Raw genomic sequence first — 15,662 nt, 5'->3', positions numbered from 1 at the left:
GTATGGTGTTAAGACATTTATTACATACAGAGCAGATACGTAGGGTCACTTGCAGGGCCAAAGCCTGAGGAGAATCGTCCCAGCCCCTTCCCCTGGCTGCACCCACCCGGCTCACCCCCAGGTCGCTTCAGTCCCCCTGAGGACAGAGAGGGACTTGACGGACGTCACAGTGGAGAGTGGCAGGGCGTGGGGGAAGCCTGCAGTGGTACCGGCTGGGCTTGGGGGCAGCTGCCCGGGGTCTGTGCTTCTCTGTGGGAGGGGGTGGGCAGCAGGGCCTGGGCGACCCTGCCCAGTGCCTGGAGGAACAGGAGTGAGGCCTGGGCAGGGGTTGTAGCAGTCCAAGGCAATGCCCCTCGGAGCAGCAGGCACAGACACCTAGCAGCTCCTCTCCTTGGCCCTTGGCCTCTGCTGAGCAGTCAGCCTGTCATCAGGGCCCTCACGGGAGCAGGCCGCGCCACTGGCCCCAGGCACTTAGTAGCGTGTCTTAGGAGCGGGCTCCTCAGAGACTGCACCGGAGGCAGGCCCTGGAGCACTCCTTCCCATCACCCTGAGGCTGAGCCTACATCCAAGGACTGACCCCAGGAGAGGCCAGGCCCCCACCCCCCCCTCTTCCTGAGGCCTGGGCCTGCCCTGGCAGCCTGAGAAATTCCACCCTAGGGGCTTCCGAGAGGGGTGGGACTCAAGGGGCCTGCTCCTACAAGGTGGGTCTTCGCCCAGGTTGAGCCAGTGGTGAGGGGAAGACACGGGTCAGTGAGGGCCTAGCACACGGGACGATCACAGGGCTCGAGCTGGATGAGGGCGTCTATCTGTCTGTCTTCTCGAGCAGCTGCCCCAGGGAGCTTGGTTACGTGCTTTCATGCCGGTTCCCGGGGTGGCAGGGTTTGGGGTGGGGGGAGCCCAGGGAAGGTGAGCGGCTGGGCCAGCTCCCTGAGGGTTGGAGCCCCGCTCTCGTGGACAGCAGTCAAAGGCAAGTGGACCAAGGGTAGGAAGACTCAGCAGGGTTGAGTCCCTGTTTGCTCCCTGGGGGGACCCTGGGAGAGAGTGATGGGAGTGGGGGGCCCAGGGTGGAGCTAGGGCTGCCTGTAGGGGTGTGCCCTGGCCTGATCCTCCCTGGGGTTCTGCCTCGCTCTGGCCCTGCAGTGCCCTGGGCCTGGAGGACTTAGGGCCGGGTGCCGGCCAGGAGCTGCTGGGAAGCCGGTGTTCCAAAAGGCTCTGCGCCCCCCTGGTCAGAACGCTGCCCGCTCCCCGCCCCACCCCCAGCCAGACCAGCTGCTCTGCCAGCTCGCGGGGGGGAGGCCCCGGGCCTCAGGTGAAAGCTGCAGGTTGAGAGGTCAGAAGTGGGGTGGACGGGCGCCTGGCCGCCCTGGGGCGGCGGTGGGCAGGTGGGCGGGGCGTATGTACAGGTGCGGGCGGCATCAGGCGGGCAGGGTGGAGGGCCGCAGCTCACTCGGGGGTGTAGGACACCTGCCACACGATGATGTGGCTGCGCTCGGCCTTGGACAGCACCGGCTTCACCTGGCTGACGTCCCCCGCGCCCTCCTCCGGCTCGTCGTCCTCGCCGTCGCCTGGGGAGAGCACGGCTGCGTGAAGAGGCTGCCCGCCCGGGATGCCCCGGCCCTGCCCCATGGCGCGCACTCACCAATGCGGAAGTCGATGTAGCCCTCCCCGCCGCTCAGCACCAGCACGTTCTTCAGCTTCTGGGCCTCGGCATCTGCAGCGGGAGCGGCGGGCCCGGGGCCCTCGGATGGGCTGTCGAGCACGCTGCCGTTCAGGGTGGCCAGCACGTTCCCTGCCAATGGCACAGGGCCTCAGCGGGGTGGTGGGGGCCCCACGTGGTCTCCTGCCGGGGCCGTGCTACAGCCCTCGGGGTGGGGGGTGCCGGGAGCTCACCTGGCACCGAGACGAAGAACTTGACAGCATCCCGGTGGCCGTGGAAGCAGAGCTGTGCCTGCGCCATGGAGCAGTAGGGGATGAAACTGCTGGCTGCCCGGTCGCTGCTGTCGTCGCCATACACATGGATGACGCCACCGGGGCGGGCACCCTCTCCCGACGTGGGGGACGTCTTGTTGGCTGAAGAGAGAGGGGCTGGGGGCGCTGAGCCTGCCCACTGGGCGGGTCAGCTTTCCAGCAGGCGAGGGATGGGGTGGGGCCCGCCTGGGGCCACAGCCAAGCCAAAGGCAAGGCCATCTCAGCCCCAGGGCGTCCAGGATGGGGGCCTCCTGAGAGCAGAAGGCGGGCACTTTGGGACTCACCTCTCAGCCCCAGGAGCTGGCCTCGGTGCAGGACCACAGCTGGAGAGGGTGAGGGTGAAGTAAGGAAGGGAGAGAGACCGGTGGTCACAGAGGTCACAGAGGAGCAGCCTGCGCCCCACCTGGGACCCTGACGTGCGCCCACCGTCTCCGCAGGTGCCTGGGGCACTCACTCTCGGTCAGGGGGATGGAGATGACGACTCCGTTGCCAGTGCCCACCCAGAGGCGGTTGCCCGCGATGAGCAGGGCTGTGATGCGTACGAAGGAGAAGCCCAGCTTTCCTGTGCCTGTGGGGGCGGGGGGTGGTCAGCGGGCAGCCTCGGGGGACCCCTGCCCCCACACGCTGGCCAGCGCCCTCACCCAGCATCTTGCTGACGTAGGGCTCGATGTCCACGTCCTGTAGGTGCTGGTGGGTGTGGGCGTGGTAGAGCCGCAGCGTGGAGTCCAGGCGGATGGACACCCAGACCCCGTCGCCGATCCACGCCAGCTGCCGCACCTGACTCTCCCGCCGTGGGTGGGCATCGAACGACTTCTGTGGGGTCAGGGCAGCCCGTCAATGGGGTGGGGTCCCTGAAGCTGCCACAGCCAAGTGTCCTTAAGGCAGCTCACGGCCGCCTTTCAGGGCTTCGTTGCCCTCTCCTCCTGGGGGCCCTGTGACCTCCCCACAGGCATGCCAAGGGAGGTTCATGGGGCCCGTGCAGACTGCGACTGCTGTGTCAGGGGAAAACGGCAGACGGACTCCAGGCAGACAGGCATTCACAGCCCGGCCACTCTTTGCTGGCCCATGACCTTGGACGAACCAGTCGCCCCCCTGAGGGCGTTTCCTGCGACCCCATGAAGCCCCCATGTGGGGAGCCCTGCCGCACTCGCCTCAATCTGCATGGTCTTGGGCTGGATGACGTGGACCTTGTTCTTGTAGCCGCACCAGACACGGTCGTGCACGACGGCCATGCAGCGGATGGAGTGGTGTGGGTGGCCCAGGTCCATCAGGTGGTAGTTGCTCAGGTCCCACTGGCCGTCTGCAGAGAGCACGCAAGCCCTGCTCAGGCCTGGCTGGGCTGCCTCTGCTCACGTGGGGGAGTCGCACCCCGAGGGGATGTCAGCCCCCGCCGCATCCCCAAACTAGGTCTCACCTTCACCCCGGTGGAAGATGGCCAGTGTCCCGTCGGCCAGAGCCACCAGCACGCGCCCCTTCACGTGCCTGTGACGGGAGGGTAGGTGGGCGGTGAGCTGGGCGCAGGCCACCACCCTGGGCCCTCCCTGCCCTCCCCCCCGGCGGGGTCACGCACACCAGGCTCAGCACCGAGTCCTTCAGCTTGATGGAGTGCAGACACTTCTTCCAGTTGGCCACGGCCGAGTGCACATAGAGCCTGCGGGAGGAGGCCGGTGGGCAGGGGTGCCCAGGGGGCCTCCCCACCCTACCCCTGGGGCCCTGCCTACCAGCCGTTCTGGGCTCCCAGCCACATGGTGGGTGCAGCGCTGGTGCTGCCCGCAGGGTCCCCGCTGGGCTCTGGCTCAGGCTGCGCACCACTCACGTCGGCCTCCGGCCCGTTCTCACTGTGGGGAGGATGGTGGCACCAGGGAGGTCCACAGAGGCCCGGCCCCCACACCCGCCAGTCCCCCCCATTTGGCTGCCCCACCCTGAGAGAGCCCACCTGTCAGGCTGGGCGCTGGGGGGCGGGGTGGGGGCTGGGTCCGTAAAGACATGCTCTGTGAGGGGCCCGGGCCGAACGGCGGCTGCCTCTGCCTCGCTGGGCCCTGCGTCTGGCACCTCCGTGGCCTCCGTGGCCTCCTCCGTGGATGGAGCTGGGTTGACCTTCCCATTGGCGACAGCCGGAACCTCCCCTGTAGAAGGGAGGGGTGAGAGGAGATGGCCACGGGCCTGGCCTGGGACTCACCCTGGCCCTTGTCCAGCACTGAGGTGTCCCCAGGGCCCAGGACTCACCCTGGCCCTCGTCCAGCACCGGGGTGTCCCCCGGGCCCAGGACTCACCCTGGCCCTTGTCCAGCACTGGGGTGTCCCCCCGGGAGGAGCAGTTGCTGCGTGGTACGTTGCAGCGCGTGGCACAGCCCACCAGCGTGATGCCCGCCAGCACCCCGTCCGCGCCTGAGTCCTCGGGGTTCACGTCACTGTCCAGGAAGATCTCCCCTGGAGGGTAGTCGCCGTCGCTGGCGGCTGGAGGGAGTCACAGCCGTCACCCCGCTCTGAGGAGCCCCCTGACACCCCCCAGCTCCAGTCCTAGTGCGGGTGTCCGGGAGGGGAGGGGCCGCTATGATGCCACCCCACCTCCTTGTCCCAGGTGAGCACCACACTGGGGTCTCCGCCTGTGTCAGCAAAAGGACGGGGCAGGACGTGACCGCCAGTGAGCTCCCCCCTGGACGCACGCTCTGGGGACTCAGCACCCACCAGGGATGCTAGAGATGCAGAGCACGTGGGCATTGCACACGGTGAACTGGTCCACGACGGTGCCTGGCTGGTTGGCGTCGATGACCACCACTTTGCTGGTGGTCAGCGTGCTGGTGAGGATCCACACGCGGCTGGAGGTGGCATCCGCCTCGGGCAGCTCCTTGGCCTGTTTCCAAGCACAGGGACAGGCTGGGGTGCCCACTGCTCCGGCAGCAACGGGGGCCAGTGAAGGGACCCCACAGTCTCTCAGGATCTGGCCTTGCCCGTGGCCTCAGGGCACCTGAACACCCTCTCCTGTGGCCAGGACGGCAAGAAGGCAGAACTGTACTCTGTGTCTAGGTCCAGGCACTCAGGGCCTCGCCTCCCCAGAGGAAAGCTGAGCTCCCAGCATTAAGGCACTGACTCCCATTTCAAGCCTGGAGGTGAAGTGAAGCCCCAGCATCCAGCCCCTAGCCCAGCTCCCCAGCAGGCAGAGACGCTGCTCCAGCCCCGCTGCCCTAAGCCTCCGCCCCTCCTCGCTGCCCCGCCCACCCGCAGCGGACCTCAGGTGAGCCGGGTCTCCGGCCACTGTCCCCAGCTGTCCTCCAGACTGGGAGCGGCAGAGCCCTCTGGTGGACAAGATGCCCGCTACCCTGACCTTCTTCTTCTCGGGGGACGCGTGGTTGCTTTTGGTCTCTCCTTCTACTTCCCGGTCGCAGGTCAGAGGGTCGCGGCCCGGCGCGGGCTTGACTCCATTCCCAGGGCCGTCCTCACTAAGCTTCCAGCCGCTCAGGTTGACGCCCGCGGCACACCACAGCTGGGGGAAGGCGGCCGTGAGGTCCGGGAGCCGGCCTCCCCCCGCCTCCCTGCCCTCCTGGACGTAGCTTCTGGGGACCTCTGCCGCCTGGCGCGCTCCGGGGCCTCACCTTCATGGTCGGGTCCTTCTCCACCAGCGGGCGGCAGTACACAGGGACCGGCACATTCTTCATGCGGGTGTCCTCCTGGCCCCCGTTGGGACTCAGCTGCAGGAACAGGGCAGCGCGCGCTGTGGGCGCCAGGCCTGGCCGGCTAACCCGCGTGCGGCTGCCGTCCGCTGCCGGGTCCTGCGGGCGCGCACTTGGGACCGCCCCGCCCCGCCCCGCCCCAGCTTGTACTTGGGACCCCGCCACGCCCACACCCACGCCCACGCCACGCCCAGCACCTGTTTGTACCTGGGAGCCCGCCCCGCCCCAGCACCGCCTTGTACTTGGGGCCCCGCCCACGCCCGTACTTGGGACCCCGCCCACGTCCCGCCCCAGCACCTGCCTATACTTGGGACCCCGCCCCACCCCCCGCCCCAGCTTGTACTTGGGACCCCGCCCCGCTCCAGCACCTGCTTGTACTTGGCCGGCAGACTCCAGCCGCAGGCCTGCAGCCGCCCGTCGTCGTTGCGCACGTGCTCGCGCACCTGGCGGTACTGCTCGCGCTTCTGCTCCCGCCGCGCGGACGACGTGCAGTCGCTGGCGGGGAAGGGCGGGTGGGTCACTGGGTTTGCGGGAGGGCGCCCTAGCCCCGGGGCTCCCCCTCCTGGACCTGCACCGCCTTCGCCGGGCGGGCATCTGACGGCTCGGAGGCCACTCCAGCAGCTGCCCCGGCCCAGATGCCCCTGTCGCCGTCACCCCTCCTTCCCCTTCCCTTCTGGGGAAACCCCCACAGGCTTCTGACCTTGCACAGAATTCCCCATTCGGCCCTGGACCCAGATTCTTAGCTTCAAAACTAAGGACAGCACAGAATTCCAAACACAAACTCATTCCCCAGGAAGAAGCTGAAAGCTGCAGGAAAAGTTCCTGTCAACTCCGAGAATCTCTGTGGAGCAAAGGGTGCAGGAGTGCCCGGTGGGGCCTAGGGTCGCTGCTGGCTGCCTGGTGGGGGTCACCAGAGGAGCAAGGTCCAGCCCCTGGGGCCACGCAGAGGGAGTGGGGGTAGCACGGCCTCGGCCAGGGATGCCCAGTGCTCCCATGGGTGTGCACACCTTGGTGGGACCCAAGAGCAGCACGGTGGGGGCCGGAGGGGAGGGCCCGGGAGACTCACTCATCTGGGAAGAACTCCAGAGGCCGGCTGCCTGCCGAGCTCTGGCACATGCCGTGGTTGCGGCGCTGGCTGAAGCCGGCTGTGGTGGGCGACTTGTAATGGATGTTCACAGAGGGGTACGACCGCTTGGCTGGCGGTGGGCTGGACGAGGAGCTGAAGAGGCGGCTGAAGCTGTCGGCGAGGCACAGGAGTGAGGGCAGGCCCGCGGGGCGGCCTCCCCAGCGGCCACTGCCCACACCCACCCATAGCCCCCAACTCACAACTGCCAGATGGTGGACTTCTTCTTCTCCTGGACAGATGGGTGCTCGCGGGATGCTCTGCAGGGAAGGGGTGGGGGAGAGGCCCTGCTCAGCCCGGCCCAGCCTGACTCTGCCCTGCCCAGTCCAGCTAGCCCCCACGCCATCACTGGGCCCTCCTGCCTCCCTTGCTTCAGACCTTCCCCCTGGACACAGGCATGGGAGCATCAGACGAGAGGGGCTCCTGGGTGTCACCCATCACTTCCTAGAGGGACCCTGCTGCACTGGCCCCGATGTGCCCCAGCCTCTTTCTAGCCCAGAGGGTGCATCCCCTGGCCAGACCAGGGCTGCACCAGAGGCCCGGCTCTGCCAGTCCCTGCAGACCCACCAGGGAGGACCTGGCAACCTCAGTCCTTTGGGAAGAGAGAGGGAAGGGGAGGTCAGCCTCAGTTCCCTCCCCAGGACCTCTGAGAGTGATCCCCGCCCCTGGCCGCAGGAGCCTGGAGGCCCACCTGATCATCTCAGTCCACCGCACGGCCTCCTGCAGCTCCATCAGCCGCTCCTTGTACTGGTTGCGCTCCATGAGCACGCGGGCCATCTCCACCCGCGTGAAGCGGCGGCGCTGCGCCATGGGGATCTTGTCCTGTGGGGAGAGTGCCGCTGCTCAGCAGTGAGGGACCGCCTCCAGGAGTGGGCGCACCCCAGGGCAGCTTCCCCCTAGGCTCAGGCAATGCAGTGGGGAGGGCTGGGCACGGGACAGCACCACCCATCCAGGAAGGGTCCCCTTCTTCCTGGAAGGCCACGTGGCACACTCCAGGGCCACTACACGGTGTGTTTTCCTGGAAGCTCCTGGCAACCCCAAACGCCCCCAAGGCTAACAGGTGGAACCGGACTATGGGCACAGCAGTTTAAGAGGATCTGGGGGAGGGCTGGTGAGCGGGAACTGGGTCACTACATCAGAACTCATTGCTTGAGGTACCGGTGGAGCTGCCGTCCCTGGCAGAACCGTGTCCTCAAGCAGCCCTACCTGGGGTCGCCCTCCCTGAGTGCCCCCACTACCAGCACTCGGAGTTCACAGGTGTGCTTGCAGCCTCAGGCTCCATACAAGGCAAAGGCACCAATCGGGCGCCTCCCTCACCAGGTGGGTGGGCCTTGGGGAGCAGCAGCTGCCCAGGACACCTGTGGCTCTGTCCCCTCCTAGAGTATCTGGAGGTGGGAGCTGCATAGGGTGGGCCAGGTGAGCAGCTAGTTTCCCCGATGCTGGCTGTGGCACTGGTCTCCCGATAGGTGTGTCAAATGACCCCAGAGTAACAGCTGATGAGTGTGAGGTTAGCATCCAAATGTCACCCTGGGTTAGAGGCCCAGGACCGCCCTCTGTGTAAGGAGGGCAGCCAGGTCGCTGGGCCGGGCTAGCAGGGAGAGCCCGCCTGTGACTGCGGGCAGTCCACAGCCACTAGGACCTGGGTGAGGGGGCATCCCACAGAGAGGGGGGCTGGTTCTGACCTCATAGAGTCCGGGGGTGGGGTCCTGCTGCTGGGTGCAGGCTTCACATAGGAAGCATGAAGAGGGCCCAGAGACCAGAACTAGGGCATCCCACTGACCGCCTCAACGCGCCCTGCCGCACCCCCGACCCCACCCCACCCCACACATTAATAGTGGAATATACCAATTCTGTACAGAGACAGCTGCTTACATCCTCCACCTCTTCTTTGGGCTCACGGTGGGCAGTGATGGCCTCCGACTTCACTCTGTGGCATGAGGATGGAAGCGGGGCGGGAGTGAGGCCCCCCGGGCACCGCTCAGGGTTGTGTCCTACCTCTCAGCTGCTCGCAGGGCTCTCCCCTCAAGCTCTAGGCCCTGAGCATTCCTGCCGGCGCCCTGGGCCCCCCACGCCCCTGCCCATGTGCTCCCCGAAGCCCGGCCAAGGAACAGGACCTCCAGTCAGCTGGCCTAGCGCTGGTGGGAAGGCAGTGCTGGCTGGGGGAGACCCAGCCCTGGGCCCCACAGACCCCACAGGCGCCCCCTGCCTCGGGCCCGCCCCTCACACCTCCCTTTCCTGTCTGCAGCCAGAGGCGCCCGGTCGGGAAAGCGGGGTGACGACGGAGGAAAAGGCCACAGCGGGGTGCGGAGGGCTGAGGGGGACCCCAGCCATTCCTGGGCTGACTGAGGGCGAGGGCAGGGGGCAGCGCCGGGACCCACAGCGGCTAGAAGCCCCTCCCCTCTCCCCTCCTCCTGAGTGAACGGCTGCGCGTGAGGGAGGGGGGAGGGCCTGCTCAGCCGCTGGAGGAGGGACACCCACGACGGAGCGCTGTCCGTCTCGCCGGACTCCCGCAGGCGAGAAGAAGGCGCGCCCTGGGCGGGGCCGGACCCCGCCCTCAACGGGAGCCCCGCCCCGCGGGCCACGCCCACCTCCTCAGCTCCTCCTCCAGGTCTTTGATGCGATTCTCCAGTCTGAGCTTGGCCTGCCTGGCGGCCTCCAAGTCCCCCTTCAGCGCCTCCTGCTCCCCCGACAGCTGGTCCACCTTGGCGATGAGGTCGTTTTTCACCACGTTCAGAGCGTTTCTTTGAAAAGGCAGAGAAAGGCGAGCTGCTGTGTGCATTAAGGGATGGGCTCTCAGAGGGGGCTGCCCACCCTGGTGATCGGCGCACACATACCCTGGTCCCAAAAGTGAATGAGCGGTGACAGGTGGTGGTGAGAGGCTGTGACCCCGCCCCCCACCCTCTCCCCAGGAGGGTGGGCTCAGTCCAGTGGGTCCAGGTTTTCCCTGCAGGCCACCCTGCAGGCTGGGTGGCTGCAGCTGTTACAGGAGCCCCTGGCCCGTGGAGGGAGGGCATTCTTACTTGGTTTCTAGAAGCTGTGAGTTCTCCAGCAGCAGATTCCCCACTTCCTTGCCCATTCCTGAAACAAAGGGCACGGAGTAATCTCATGTGCCTGGTGAAGCCAGACCCTGATGCCCATCCCTGCCTCAGAGTAACAAACGTCCCCCTGGGGGAGGGGGCGCAGCCCATGCTAGAAGGACCCTACCCCCGGGGCCGACGCGAGGGGCCAAGGACCAGAGGCCTGGACTGCAGGAAGACAGCAGGCTGGGCCACCCCGGTAGAGGCCTCTGCAGGTCACAGCACAGGCTCTGCACCAAGCAACACGGTCGGGGGAGGACCTGCTGCGTGTGAGCCCGCAGAGCCTCAGCCTGGCCTATGCAGGGCACTGGGCAGGTCCCCAGGTCCTGGTGGACACCGCAGCCCTGGGCTGACTTCTGGAGCTCAGTGATGGGAATTGCGGCTGTCTACTGACATGGAGTCTGCACACCAGCAGGGGCTGGACGGCACCCCGAGGGCCTCTGCACACCCTCCTCCATCTCTGCCCACCCTGCCCAGCATCACCACCCTCCCCCAGCAGCACAGAGGCTGAAGTTGTGATGGGACAGGGCCCCGGGCCCAGGGGGCGGGATGGCCCATGGCCTCAGTGGGCTGGGAGCAGACCTGGGGAACCCGGCCCGAGGGTGGGACCCGCAGGGGGCAGAGGCAGGAGTGAGGAGGGCAGCACTCCCGGGGCGGGTGTCTGGTGGGGGCCCAGGAGGCCACAAAGCCCCAGAGCACAGCTCATCCTTTAGAAGAGCCTCCGGCGCAGCTTCCCCCACAGCCTAACGTGGCCGCGGCACGAGGTGACCCCACACAGGGTGCCCAGCCTGGGTCCCCTGCTGTGTTCATTCCCAACTCCCTGTCCCCAGCAGGGCCTGCCTGCCCTTCAGGTGGGACACAGCTGGCCCCGGGCACAGGCCTTCTGAACTAACGGGGCTCAGAGATGCTGAGGCCCCCCCAATCCACTGAGGGCCTGCTCCTAGGGCATCAGGTGCCCACTTGCCACACCTGCTGGGGGCCCCACACCCCCGCCCGGAAGCCACGGCCCTGCTGTCCCCACGCGCCCCCCATCAGGCTCAACAAAGCAAATGGCTTGGGAAGCGTGAGGGGGTGTCGGGGAGGCAGAGGAAGCCAGAAGTGGGGAAACACGTACTGAACCGGGGCCTCGGCCTTACCAAAAAAATCATCGCGCACTATGAGCGCCGTCCCAGTCCCACGGGAGACGGGCGACCAGGGCGGGAGGAGAGGGAGAGAAGAGAAGCGCGTTAAGCCCGTGTGATGAGCAGGCGGGGGGACGTCAGGGCTACTGCTCGTCGGGTTAGGGGTGCATGCGGGAGCAGGATGGTGGGGCAGAAAGCTCACCCTTGGGCAACACAGAGGCCCGCCAGGCCAAGAGTGCCGAGGGGTGAGGGGAGGCTCAGGGCAACACAGCAGACATCTGACAGTAAACTCCTTGGAGGGGGTGGGGGTTAAGGACGGGGTCTCTGCAAATGAGGGGGAGCTGTGCCCAGGCCCTGGTGCCTTTGAGTGGGTGTGTGGAGGATGACCATCTGTGGGTGGTCAGGGCCCCAGAGCCTCTGCTGAGAGCAGTCAGGCATGGCCGTGGCTCACGTGCCCTAGGCAGAGGACCCCTGACTTCCAGGGTGCACCCAACAGAGGGGAGGCACCCCAGAATGGGGCCTGCATGCGGTGTCCAGTTAACCATCGGCCCTGCAGAAGCTGAAGAGACGGCCTTGGAGGAAAGGCCGGGTCCAGGGCACGGCAGCTCCCCCTCACTTGTCGAGGTCCCAGTCTGCGGGCCAGTGGAGCAAACCAAAACAAGCTTCGGAGCAGCAGTGGGCTGGTAGCAGAAGCACATGTGCCTTGGTGGCTGGGGCCGGGGTCAGGTGGGGACAGGCTGCAGCTGGGGTGTCCCAGGGTGCCACCCCTCCACCAGGACGCCACCATGGGGAAGAGGGGGCCGCAAGCAGACAGCAGAGATACACACCTGAGAACTCCCCTGCAGCCATGTCCAGCGAGGCATGGAGAGACCGGGGGAGGAAGCGACAAAGGTCAATTGGTGACTGAAACCAGCAGAATCAAGAGACTCTTGTTAAAGAAAAAGCAGCAATGACCAGCCATTTCTGTGTTGAAGAGCCCGAAAGAGTACAAGCAGACGTCCCCAGGCCTGTGGGGGCCAACTACCACCCAAGGCAGGGCCCCCATGGGAAAGGGGAGGCCAGGACAGCATGGCTATCAGTCCTCGGGCCTGGGGCAGGCATGGCCCTCTCTGCTCCCCCCTGCCATCAGGAGGGCCACCTCCCCCTGCTCCCGTGTGAGGCCAGCCTGTGTGGGGGGTGTGGGGGGCATGGAGGGTGCTGGGCGTCCAGCCCCACAAGCGCCCCCAGAGTGGGTGAGCTGCTGACACGGACCTGGCCTTGGGGGTGGGGGGCCTGGCCAGCCCAGTCTAGGCGAAGGGCAAGACCTCGGGTCAAGGACGGGCAAAAGACCAGGGCCCTCTCCTTCGTCAGGAGGAAATCACTGAATCAGGATGGGATGGGGTGGCCCTTCTTTGTGCCAAACTGCTCCCCACTACCCAGCTGAAGACCTGATGAAATGATACTCTTCTGTTTGGCTCACTTCACACAGAAAGAAATGGTACAGTCATTTGACAGAAGTGACAAGTGATAAACTCTGCTGGAGGCACTGTCATCGCTGCCTCCAGAACCTGGTGTTCTCCTTCTCAGACCTCTTTCTACAAAGACATCACTTTTTAAAAAACAAAATATCAACCACACTCCCCATCGTCTTGGGCAACTTGCTCCAACCATCACCTTGAAAGCATCCACGTGGAGATGCCCCACTGTTTGCTGCAGCTCCTCCGATAGGCGTTTCGAGCCAGGGCTGTGCAAGCACCACGGCACGCGCACAGGCTCCTGTGGGCACACTTGGCCCTATCGGAGGAACAGTGGTCTCGCTCCTGCAGGCCCAGCTGGCCTCCACATCAGCCGTCACCTCCCACCAGCAGCACAGACAGTACCCGCTTCATTTTCATCAATCATTTGAGGAGAGAGTTATCTCTATACTCTCATGGTCCATTTCCATGTTACTCCTGAAGTTGAGCAGCTTTTCAGGTTTGTGGGTCCTGTGAATGTCCTACTTTATCCTCTACTCATTTCCTGCTGTATGTCACATTTTTTAATGTTAATGATGGAGATCATATGTATATAGGCTTTGGCCATGAAGAGAGGCGCAGATTATGAAAATACTCTCTGATACCCTCTTCCAGTTCTATTATCCTTGTATTTTTACGTTTCGATCTTTATCCACCTAGAAATTAGTTGTGTGCACGGTGTGAGGTTAGATTAGACTTCATTTTTTCCAAGTGGCTATTCAACGAGTCCGGTACATATGCTGAGTCAACCACAATCGGGCACCTTCTGGCATCGGTGACGGGGACCGGGCTTCCTGTCGCTGACACATCCTCCAGCTAAGCCGGACTCTGGGCATAAGAGCAGAGCCCCAGCTCACCCGTCCAGCTCATCCCTGGACACAGGGCCGGCCCGCGCTCCGGGGCTCCGTCCACATGTCCCGAGAGCTCTCCACCCTCCTCAGCTCCTCAGGGCTGCCTGCCCTGCCTGTGGCCCTCATACTGAAGGCTCCAAAAAGGCCCCCAAAGGCCTGTCACCCCCAGGAGCGGGGTCTCGTTCCAGCAGAGCTGAGTGGCGCCCAAGAGGCCTTCCACCCGACAAACTGCCGGGACTTAGGGTCCCACCCCAGCTGAGAAGACAGCTCTCCCTGCAGCCCCTCAGAGCAGACTCATCGGAGGTGCTGGTTAGGACCTCCCGCGGGAAGATCAGGTCAGACACTCCCGCTCCAGGCAACCAGCCCCAGGAGCCCTGTGTGCATCACACTGGGAGCCGGTGACCCACCTTCACCTACTGCTTCGGTCCTGTGGTTCCAGGTAGCACTCACTGGTGTGAGGTTTACAGGGAGTGATATCCAGGGTGGTGCCGCCTGAACCACAGGAGGCGGCCAAGCGCCACAGCATCTGCCAGCCCCCGGGGCGCCGAGGTGGGAGGGCAGGGACGGCCACACGGCGAGAGTGGACCCACCGTGGGCGCGGCAGCTGTGGGCGTGGTGTGGGGGGCAGCTCTGCAGCTGTGGGCGCGGCAGGGAGGGGCAGCTCTGCAGCCTGGGCCTATGGGGCAGGAAACCTGGCCAGCGCGAGGGATCGACACGGACAGGCCACCTAGCGCCGCCAGGTAGCGAGAAAGCCTGTGAGCTCCAGCGATCTCTAAGAACCAGGGGAGGCACCACAAGTGAGGCAGAAGCCTCAGTCCCGACAGACAAAAGGGAGACGACCCAAATGCCCCTCATTGGCTGAACGGAGACATGAAGTGTGGTCTGTCCACACACTGGAACGCTATTCAGCGGCAAAAAAGGAATGAGATCCTGACACGCTCCTACGTGGATGAGGCTCAAAGGCATTCTGCTAAATGAAGGCAGCCAGATGCACTGACATGAAATGCCCAGGAAGGCACGTCTGCAGACAGGAAGTAGAATAGTGACGCAGGGTCGGGGGATGTGGCGGGGACCGCTGCTTGTTTTGGGGGGGGGCAGGAAAACTGTTCAGAAGTTACATGGTGAGGAGTGCACAGATCCGAACTCATGCTGAAGATGGGTAGATCGTGTGGCGTGGAAATCCCACCTCTGTAAAGCTGTTGGTCGGGGCAGGGCCGCTGCCTGGGCTGGGTGTGAGGTCAAGTCCTGGCTCTGCCTACCTCACCCTTGTGACCCTGGTTTCCTCATCTGGGACATGGGCCACCAGCAGTGTGAGGGGTCGACGGCGGCCGTGCAGAGTGTGCTGGCGTCCCTCTTCTCGTAAGGACCGTGATGAGTGCAGGAATCTTGCCACATGACATAAACGGGGAAAAGGCATGAGGCGCGGGGCCCAGCGTCGTCCCTGAGACCTCCACCATCAGTGTGGCCAGAAGCGGGCCTCTGCCCCCGACAGGGAAGCGCACAGTGTCCTGTGCCTGCACAGTTCCCGAGCACGCCGGGCCCTACTCTGAAAGCTCTGCCACGCATAAGGCTGCTCCAGCCCCTCGCAGCCTCCCTGGCAGGAGGGTGCTCCCTCCAGTGACTGCAGCTGGATCCAGGTGCATCCTCCCAGGCATGCCGGCCTGCCGCCCGTCCCCACGAGTCCGCAGCTGTCCCAGGGGGCCCACGTCTAGAAACCTCTCCTGAAGACATCACTGGACACTCGGGCAAAGACCCAAGCCTGCAAGTGGCTATGACAGCGGAAGTTGAACAGTGCAATTTAGAACAAAGGTGGGACCCATCAGGTCATTTGCAGTCGCGTGAAGGTAAGGTAAGATGTGCGGAGAAGTCTTAGCCATTCAGGGGAACGTCACGATCAGCCACGGGGAACCGGCCGGACGTAAGTGGCCTCCCCGCACCCTGGGTGCACGTGCTGGTGAGGCGATCTCTCATCACGACACGGCGGGGGCGGGGGGCTGCTTTGGTGTTTACTCTCTTCTCGGCAGGGTGGGATAATTATTTAAGATTACTACCAGCATATACCCTTTTTCCAAAAATGAGAAAAATGCCTAAAAATTAAATTTATATGATAGTAGCTGAAATATGTAAAAAAAGAGTAGAAGGATGTCAAAATATTCAAGGTGATTGTTCCTAATTAGTAGATTTTTTTGAATACTAATAGTTTTGTACATTTAAAAATATGTATTTTTATATAATGCTTACAAGAAAGATTCCATTAAATATACTTATTGCCCAGAGCGAGCATCCTTGTCTTATCCCTAATCTTAGAGGAGACGCTTTCAGCCTTCCTGCAGAGTGTGAACGTACTCCCCAGTCCTGC

At 64.4% G+C, this 15,662-nt stretch overlaps 1 protein-coding gene across 13 annotated transcripts in view; it reads right to left on the bottom strand.

The window, feature by feature from the left end:
• Window positions 1–3: 3 nt before the first annotated feature.
• Window positions 4–15,662, bottom strand: part of MAPK8IP3 (mitogen-activated protein kinase 8 interacting protein 3) — a 41,047-nt gene continuing 25,388 nt past the window's right edge. For 8 of the 13 annotated variants that reach the window (XM_020886424.2, XM_070460886.1, XM_020886425.2 and 5 more), the window contains 24 exons: window positions 11,787–11,798; window positions 10,975–10,992; window positions 9,782–9,839; window positions 9,350–9,502; window positions 8,607–8,688; window positions 7,453–7,583; window positions 6,965–7,021; window positions 6,705–6,875; window positions 6,007–6,133; window positions 5,561–5,656; window positions 5,293–5,451; window positions 4,656–4,821; window positions 4,242–4,424; window positions 3,905–4,094; window positions 3,690–3,806; window positions 3,539–3,619; window positions 3,383–3,450; window positions 3,120–3,268; window positions 2,610–2,781; window positions 2,423–2,536; window positions 2,253–2,291; window positions 1,891–2,070; window positions 1,640–1,789; window positions 4–1,565 (listed from right to left, as the gene is read on the bottom strand). In XM_020886424.2, the coding sequence (XP_020742083.1) occupies window positions 1,444–1,565; window positions 1,640–1,789; window positions 1,891–2,070; window positions 2,253–2,291; window positions 2,423–2,536; window positions 2,610–2,781; window positions 3,120–3,268; window positions 3,383–3,450; window positions 3,539–3,619; window positions 3,690–3,806; window positions 3,905–4,094; window positions 4,242–4,424; window positions 4,656–4,821; window positions 5,293–5,451; window positions 5,561–5,656; window positions 6,007–6,133; window positions 6,705–6,875; window positions 6,965–7,021; window positions 7,453–7,583; window positions 8,607–8,688; window positions 9,350–9,502; window positions 9,782–9,839; window positions 10,975–10,992; window positions 11,787–11,798 (2,795 nt within the window). In that variant the 3' untranslated portion in view covers window positions 4–1,443. The remainder of the gene's footprint in view (window positions 1,566–1,639; window positions 1,790–1,890; window positions 2,071–2,252; window positions 2,292–2,422; window positions 2,537–2,609; window positions 2,782–3,119; window positions 3,269–3,382; window positions 3,451–3,538; window positions 3,620–3,689; window positions 3,807–3,904; window positions 4,095–4,241; window positions 4,425–4,655; window positions 4,822–5,292; window positions 5,452–5,560; window positions 5,657–6,006; window positions 6,134–6,704; window positions 6,876–6,964; window positions 7,022–7,452; window positions 7,584–8,606; window positions 8,689–9,349; window positions 9,503–9,781; window positions 9,840–10,974; window positions 10,993–11,786; window positions 11,799–15,662) is intronic. The other 5 variants (XM_020886426.2, XM_020886430.2, XM_070460885.1 and 2 more) reach the window with 3 other exon arrangements.

This window comes from Odocoileus virginianus, chromosome 33 (genome assembly GCF_023699985.2).
Source record: "Odocoileus virginianus isolate 20LAN1187 ecotype Illinois chromosome 33, Ovbor_1.2, whole genome shotgun sequence".
In the NCBI taxonomy this organism is placed as follows: domain Eukaryota; kingdom Metazoa; phylum Chordata; class Mammalia; order Artiodactyla; family Cervidae; genus Odocoileus; species Odocoileus virginianus.
This window is presented reverse-complemented; position numbering and strand designations above follow the sequence as displayed.